The sequence below is a fragment of the Camellia sinensis genome, chromosome 1 (genome assembly GCF_055761805.1).
Source record: "Camellia sinensis isolate YWXY chromosome 1, ASM5576180v1, whole genome shotgun sequence".
NCBI classification, from domain to species: domain Eukaryota; kingdom Viridiplantae; phylum Streptophyta; class Magnoliopsida; order Ericales; family Theaceae; genus Camellia; species Camellia sinensis.
Window position 1 is genome coordinate 193,245,678 of NC_138961.1, and position 8,478 is coordinate 193,254,155.

General features: G+C 34.9%; 1 protein-coding gene across 1 annotated transcript; it reads left to right on the forward strand.

Annotated features, from left to right (window-relative positions):
• The first annotated feature begins 2,521 nt into the window (after positions 1 to 2,521).
• On the forward strand, positions 2,522 to 5,662 carry LOC114290126 (2-oxoglutarate-dependent dioxygenase DAO). Its single transcript, XM_082891169.1, is given in 3 exon segments — positions 2,522 to 2,935; positions 4,368 to 4,683; positions 5,219 to 5,662. Coding segments are annotated over 3 exon segments (912 nt in total). The 5' UTR covers positions 2,522 to 2,588; the 3' UTR covers positions 5,468 to 5,662.
• The last annotated feature ends 2,816 nt before the right edge of the window (positions 5,663 to 8,478 follow it).

The window sequence follows — 8,478 nt, forward strand, 5'->3', positions numbered from 1 at the left end:
ATGACATGTGCATATCATATTGCGGAGTTTGTATAAAATGTATATACTTTGTTAAGAAATTTCTACTGGACTTTGTGCTCACCCCTATGAGATTTTGGTATAGGAAAAGGATGTGGTGATCCCGTCAAGTTAGGGCGTGGATGTATGTGTTGGGAGCATATGACTCTTATTTTATTGTGGTATATTTTTTTTGTTCGCCAAGGGCTATAATTGTTTTGGGTCTGAGAGACAATTTTTGTGTAACCAGGCTTAAGCCTTGGAATGTGTAAGCTCTTGAGGGCATTTTATTTATTTTTGAATTTGACATTCTACATGCTATAGATTTATATATTTGATATCATTGAATGTATAATTTGCATGTGGGATTATTTTGTACAAACCTTAAAGATCAATGATGTAAAGTTGGAGAATTGCTATTATCCTTTTAATGAATGTTGGAGGATGTATCTAATTTATGTTAGAAAATTTGGGACGTCACAAGCTCAATTGAACCTCCATTGAAAACTATTGAAAATCTTCCAAAATAGTGTTGAAAATAAGGCATATTTCCATTTCCTTATTATATTTATCATTTTTGGATCTATGTGCACTTCATTGGCATACAACCTTCAATTTCGTTATTGTGATTTATGGTTTGAGGCTTTCAACATTGGTTTTCTAAAACAATAAAGTTAATTTGGAAATTAACTTCCGAATAAATGGTATTAGTTCAACTAATTACTCAATGAGACCTAATTCACAAGCAAAGAGAGCGACAAGAAAAAATAAAAAGCTAGTAATAGAAGCGAGAGAGAGAGAGAGTAATAAGGAAAGAAAGAAAGAAGAAGCAAATGGTGTTCAACAGCTTAGTGGTATTAATAGTGGCGAACATATCAGCAGATGTATGGCAATACATAGCATGTTTTTCAGAGGGGATAAGCCGCGATCAGTTGTTAGAATGAAAAATTAGGGTTTAATTTTTTTAATTTAAAAGGTATATATTGAGATTTTTTTGTTATTAAAAGATGTTTATAGAGAATTTTTTTCATATAATATTATGGGTATTGTTAGATGTCTATTATAGTCATTTTTGCTTAGGATATAATTGTCATTAAATTAATATTTCATTAAATGTGTGCTCTCAGCTAATTAAGCGTGGGGTGCCTCTATTTACACACCACATTTCATCTCAAGGCACATCACTACTCAAGGCACACATTTATTAATTTGATAAATGAGAAATTTGCTCAATACACACCACAATCTTCAATCTTCCATTTCCTTAAAAAAATTTATTACATCTTTATCCTTCTAGTCATTTACATTTTTAACCTTCACACAAATTTCTTAATCCATACAACACAAATTTTATTCTGAGTTGCAATGTCAGCAGTGAAGGAAATGGTAGCGCGAGTTGCTGCCATGGCAAGAACGCAAATGGATTGGGGACAGAAACAGAAAAGGGGATGGTATTGGTCAGAGGGTAACAACGGCAAAAAGAGATAGGATGGTTGACGGCAATAGTTGATAGCAGTGGCTGCGGGGTAGAGTTATGGTTATGGTTATGGTTATGGTTATGGTTAGAGAAGATGAGGATATGTTGGGAATATTTAAAAATTGATAGTGTGTATTGAGTGAAAAATAAAAAATCAAAATTGGGTATAGTGTGCAATGAGTAATTGGTGTGTATTACGTAATGTGTATATCATAGCCCTTTATCCTTTGTGGTCGTTTTATATTAGGTTAATATTGTAATGAAAAATAAACTAATTAATGGTATGCCTTGAGATGAAAGGTGGTGTGTAAATAGATGTACCCTTAGGTGTGTTTGAATTGAATTTACTCTAAAATAGCCATATAAGACAAAATATCATATCCAACTTATAATTATTTCATTTTTTCTCTCATAAAAATCAAAAAATCAAAAAACCTATCCTAAATAAATTTTTTTAATCCCATAAAAAAACTAATAAATCAAAAAATTAACTCACATCCCAAATAAAATTTGTTGGTATCCGCAACAACATAAATTCAAAGCATCATTCCTTAGACCATCTCCAATGCTTCATCAAATCTGGCATCAAATTTGAAATTTGGTGAAAAAGTGATTTTTTGGTGCTCCAACGGTTTCACCAAATCAATATCAAATCGAGAATTCACCAAACCTTTCACCAAAATGAGAACACGCTCCAGGTTTCACCAAATCACTGTTTGTTATCATTGGGGGAGACAAACCGGTCGACCATAAAACGGTTCAAACAGTTCAAATAAATGGGTTAAAACAGTTTAAAATTTTTTTTTTTTGCGTTGTCCCGAAAAAAGTTTAGATAGTTCAAAAAAAGGTTCAAACAATTCAAAAAAAAAAAAATTTTTTTTTTGCCTTCACCGGTCGACCAACAGGTTGTCCCGGCGCAGATTTAATGAAAATTTGATGAAAATAAATCATTGGAGCAATCGGTATTAGATTGAGAAAAAAAGTCATTTTTTTATTCAAATTTGATAAAAATTTTAATGAACAATTGGAGATGCGCTTAATTGTTTGGTGCACAAAACTCAAAACAAGCTTGTCCTTAATTTCCACTCTTTCGTCAAATGAAATATAAGAAAAAATGGCCCCAAACAATCAATGTAATGTGGCAGTGATTGATCTGGAAGACTTTCCAGGGCAGTCAAGGAAGATGATAGAGGCATGTGAGGAATTAGGTTGTTTCAGGATCACAAACCACCATCAATTCCTCCCTCCGGCACTGTCGGCGGAGATGAAGGCGGTGGTTCGGTCACTCTTCGACCTTCCGGCCGAAATCAAGCGGCTGAACACCGACGTCATCCCCGGCAGTGGGTACATGGCACCTAGCCAAATAAATCCTCATTATGAGGCCTTTGGGCTTTATGATATAGCCTCTCATGTAGCTGTTAATGCCTTTTGTTCTCCCTTAGATGCCTCTCCTCGCCAAAGGTTTGTTTGTTGCTCTTTCTTCCTTCTTAGTTCAGTTTAATTTGATCATTACATTCAAATTACACGTTTAAATCAACAATTTTGTTATTTGTATCAGTGTCCTCCTGATGTGTAATTGAAATATAGTAACATCTGACTCAAACTAGAAGGTATTTTACCTAGAGTTTATATTTTGTTATATTAAGTGTGATTTAATGAATAATCAATTTCTTCAAACTGTAACTTCTGAACAAAGTTGTCAAAATTAGGATCCCGGGTAGGATTCTTGTACGGGACTTGTGGATCAGAACATAAAATTGGATCGATGATGTTTGGATTCTACTTTTTATCAATAATGATAATGTATGTTAAATAATTTTAAAATCATTAAAAAATGATAAATTCAATATAATTCATTTTTTATGTTAATACAAGTTAGAGGAGATGTTTGGAGAAATAGTTTATACTCAAATTTCTTAATTGATATACATATATACATACATATATAAGAAATAGATAATAATAATACTCTTCTTTTTTTTTAGGAACAGGATTGCAGTGTGATTGTACACAATTTTATGACTAAGATTGTAGTTACTTTAGATCCTACTGAATTTAAGATCATAGTATGATCCGGATCGTTTGACCCAATTAGAGTCGTAAAATTGTAAAATCTTACAATCCAAATTGGGATTCTAACAGTAGCAGTTAAACTTATATATTGTACTTATTATTATTATCATTTTTTCCTCCCCTTCAAGGTACCTGACAATAATTTTAAGAATCGCATGAATCGTTAAAAATGATGAATCGAATCGTGAATCGATTGTGAATTGTGTTATTTATTAGAGATTCACATCAAGAATAGATTCACCCATAGATTTGTATCGATTTTGCAAAAATTGCAAATTGAATCGCGAATCATAAGATTTTGATAACATAGATTTGGGACAATTTTTTTTTTTTTTTTTTTTTTTCAATTGGTAGGAAGGGAATAGGAAAATAAGAAATTACATAACACAACAGTAAGACTTGAATCATGTCATTGTGTCTGATAAGGGAGTACCTTATCCACTAGGCCAAGCTCTTGGTCATAAATTTGGGACATTAAGAGGATTAAAGAGACAAGAAAAATTCAAAAATGTTTAACTGGGTGTAATGAGAATGAGGGTATAAAGGGAGAAAAATATATCATGTAAATAGAAGCTCGAGTGAGCAAGTCACTTTATCTGAATTTTGATTCCTAATTCGCTATGAAACCTTATTAAGGGAATGCCAAAACATTTCCCCATGAACCTCAAACAAGATGAGTGGAAAATTTTGAGTGGTGGTGTAATTGTAAGAGCAATTTGCTGATGCACATTTTGGGGCATACTTTTTTTGTGGTATTGCAATGTCTATCTTGAAGTTGTTTTCAGTACTCACTCTTTCTTGATTTTGCTATTATTACTAGAGAAACTATACAGATGTATGCTGAAGCAATACACAATCTAGCAATGGATATTGCTTGCAAGCTAGCTGAAGGTGTGGGGTTAACTAGCTTTTCGTTTCAGGGATGGCCTTGTCAATTTAGGATGAACAAATATAACTTCACCCCCGAGACTGTAGACTCTTCCGGTGTGCAAATACATACTGATTCAGGGTTTCTCACTATACTTCAAGAGGATGAAAATGTTGGCGGTCTTGAAGTCATGGACAAGTCCGGCAAATTTGTTGCAGTGTAGCCTTTGCCGGGAACTCTCCTTGTCAATCTCGGAGACATTGCTAAGGTGGGTAAATCTTGTTGAGATTTTCATTTGTTTGATTTATAATTGCCTTTATTATTGTCCCATATTGGAAAATTAACAAAACTTAAATGGGTTCATTTATTTCAAAGAACCCAATATGCGCAAGAAGCCTTAAATGCGCATCATGTGATATTTTTCGCACATTCTTATTTTTGATAAATTATTTACCTAGATAGGTATGTTTTTGGACAAATTGTGATAATTTTCAATGCTGTTGGATTGGGGTATGCATGTCTTTTCATCAATAGACACTAAACAGTAAAAAATACATAAGTTTTCATTTGTTTTCAACCCATCAAAAAATCTAAGTAGTTACAATGAAAAAAGAAAAAGAATTTTGTGGGAGTTTTTCAATTCTAAGGATGACTTTCCTGTCACCCTGCAGCAAAAAGTGTCTTGAGTTATGTCTCAAAACATGTTCCAACAAAATTAGTTCTCATTATGGTCTGTAAATTCACTTTGCTCAAATACAGATTATGCTGATATTTATTTTTCTGTGCTTGTTGGAATGTGAAAGATATGGAGTAATGGAAAATTATGCAATGTGAAGCATAGAGTAGTATGCAAGGAAGCAAGAACAAGAATGTCGATTGCTTCATTTCTGTTGGGCCCAAAGGAGGCAAAAGTGGAAGCTCCCGTTCAATTAGTGGATTCATCACACTCGCGCCTGTATGTTCCTTTCTTTTACGGTGATTACAGAAAGCTCAAAATCTCAAAAAAGTTACATGCTGGTGAAGCTCTTGATCTTTTACACACCAACTCTTGAAAAAGAATATGTGCCAAAACTTAATAAAAGAAAGGATTGATGCACCATTGCTATTTACATGATAAGAAACTAGTGAAATTGAAATTTGGGGAGCTTATGGCTTTTGATTTAATAAACAATGTATTGAAGACTAATAATTTACTAGCTCCAAGTTGACCTTGTTCTAATTTTGAATAGGGTTGAGCTCAAACTTCAGTTATAGTGTTTTTGTGTGTGTGTTTATAAAGCTAAAATCTCTATTAATGGGTGTTTAGTTGTAAAATTAAAGAGAAATTGCATCTAGGTAGAAACAAATCATAATAATTAGGCAGGATTTTTCTATGGTACATGCCTAAAGGATGGCTAGGATAGGTATGGCTAGGATTGTGCCATGTCATTAATTTTTTTTACAATTATGAGTTAATACCATATTTGTTCATAAGTAGAACCAGTTTGATCATAACTTAACCACATAATTTTGAGTATAACCAATACCACATATCTCATAACTAATATCACTTTAGCTCATAATCAACCCCACATATCTCATAACGAACCTTACATATCTCATAACTACACAATTTTAAGCATAATCAACACCATATATCTTATAACTACTATCACAAATATCATATTTTTTAAAATCACTCCCACATATCTTATAATCATGTCTCATAATTAATAATATTACATTTCTTATAACTAAGATTACAAGAATCATCATGAAATTTTGCAAAATCTGCAAAATATGAATGAAAGATATGATCTTGAAAGGAATTACTCCCGTTGAATAAGGTGAGGTATGAACTCAAAGAAAATGAGATTGCTTGTTTGATTTGTTCTTTCCTTTGTTATTTGACATGACAGAGACAAGACTTGAACCTCAACGACCCGCTTTCCTTGTTGAAAATCCTAAGTGATTCGTGATTAGATCAAGATTAAAATATTCCAAATCCCAAAAATCCAAAACACACAATCTAAATCAACAAGCATTTACGAAAGTGATTTAGATTGTTTGTTTTTCAGATTAAATAATAAATCGACACAAACGATTTTTACGTGGAAAAAACCACAATTGGATACCTCCAACTGTGATTAAAAAATCACGGGCGAAACGCCACTAATCAATCCACTACTGAAGTAAAAAAGATTACAAAGATAACATACAAATTACCCAACTCAGTCAATTTGTCTTCGAATCTTCTGTAACTCTTTCTCCACGACTTCTTCTCGGAACTGATCAATCCTGAAGTTGATTCCACAACCTCACTTGTCGAATGAACGACCACGTATAAGATCAAATGCCTTTTGAAACTATACGCTTGAATCTTCGGAATCCACCGAAGAGAACTTTCTCTTGAAGATAAAGTAATCAACTCCTTGATGTATGTATTTTAGATCATGAGTGAAGAATTCTTCTCAAAACATCAAGGAAAAAACTCACAAAACAACCCAGAATAAACTTATGAACAAAATCCTAGGACTCTTGAATCAGATCTGGGAAAAGTAATCCTCAAAACAACCTAACAGATATAAATAGGAATCCTAAATCCGCGATCTCCGCTCGAGCGCCCAACATCCCGCTCAAGCGGATTCAACAAAATACGCGTGTGGTAACACAGTGGTCCGCTCGAGCGCTTCATAACCCGCTCGAGCGCAAAATTACGCACTCCAGTACTTTTACAGACCTGTCAAAAATACTGAGAGACCACAACCTCCGCTCAAGCGTCAATGTCCCCGCTCGAGCGGGAAGAACAAAAAACACTGAAACTAAACAACTATAACAACGCAAGGTTTTGTATCTGGATTTGACAATCAAGGGACCTAACAATCTCCCCCTTTGTCAATTCCCGGACAAAACCTTTCTAAACAAATGTTCTTAAACACACGCACTAAACAAGAAAATAAAAAAACTCAAAACAACTCTATAAACAAACAATCTTACCAATCTTGCAATGTAACAGTCCATCAAGCCAACTCTTCATCCAACATTCACCTGTGAAAAAGCTAGCAACATACCAGAAAAACCAAAACTTGTGGAACTATCTAAGAATATATCAAAACGTATCCATCCGATAGAACCAAAGAAACAAAAATATCCATGATATCCATATGAACAACAAAATATCCATGTGACATAACCAAAAGAACAAAATATCCCATATGAACAAAACAAAAGAACCATCTTACAAAAAAAATGTACCATGTAATGTACCATGTACCATCACTACCAAACAATATCATAGCAAGACAACCAAACTCTCCCTCTTTTTGACCGGGAATCAAAAAAGAAATCATGCACCAGGTGGAGGAGGTGACGGCTGAAGCGTCAGTAAGGAAATGATGTGGTCCAGCTGCGAAGTAGTGTGAGCGGCAGTCTGCTCCAGCTGACCAAGACGACCATCAAAGGCATCAAAACGGGCATCGAGAAAGTCTAACCTCCGGGTCATAGCCTCCTCAAAATGCCGAAGCTGATCAGGAAAAGTGCGAGGTGGAACAGGTGGAGTAGGATCCTCCTCACCCCTGGCGGCGACAGCATCATATTCAGCCTCCTCAGCAAGGCCAGCAGTGGTACCTGCAGAAGGATCAGCCCGAGAAGACTCCCCCTTAACATGAGCCCGACTCTGTGAGACAGTTTTCTTTGTGAATGGTCGGGAGGGAAAGGCAAACTCATCATCCTCTAACACGCGAACCCCAAGGTCAGACAAAAGACGGTTGATCAAACACCCATAAGGAAGCCCTAACTGTCTATTCCCAGAGACACCTATCATTTTCCGAATAATCAAGGGAGCGAGATCAATAGACATATGTCGGGCGATACAGAATTACACAAAACCTTGGTCTTGATTAATTTCGGAGGAGTGAGTGGTCACAAGGATGTTGGCACAAACAATCAGATTAAACAGTCTAAACTCCGGAAGAAGTTCAAACTGTTTAATCAAAGCGCCTGTAGGCCAAGGACGGGAAGAACCACAAAGTACCTCAGTCACATGATTGAAATCACAGGTAGGACGACCGGGGACAGGAAAAGG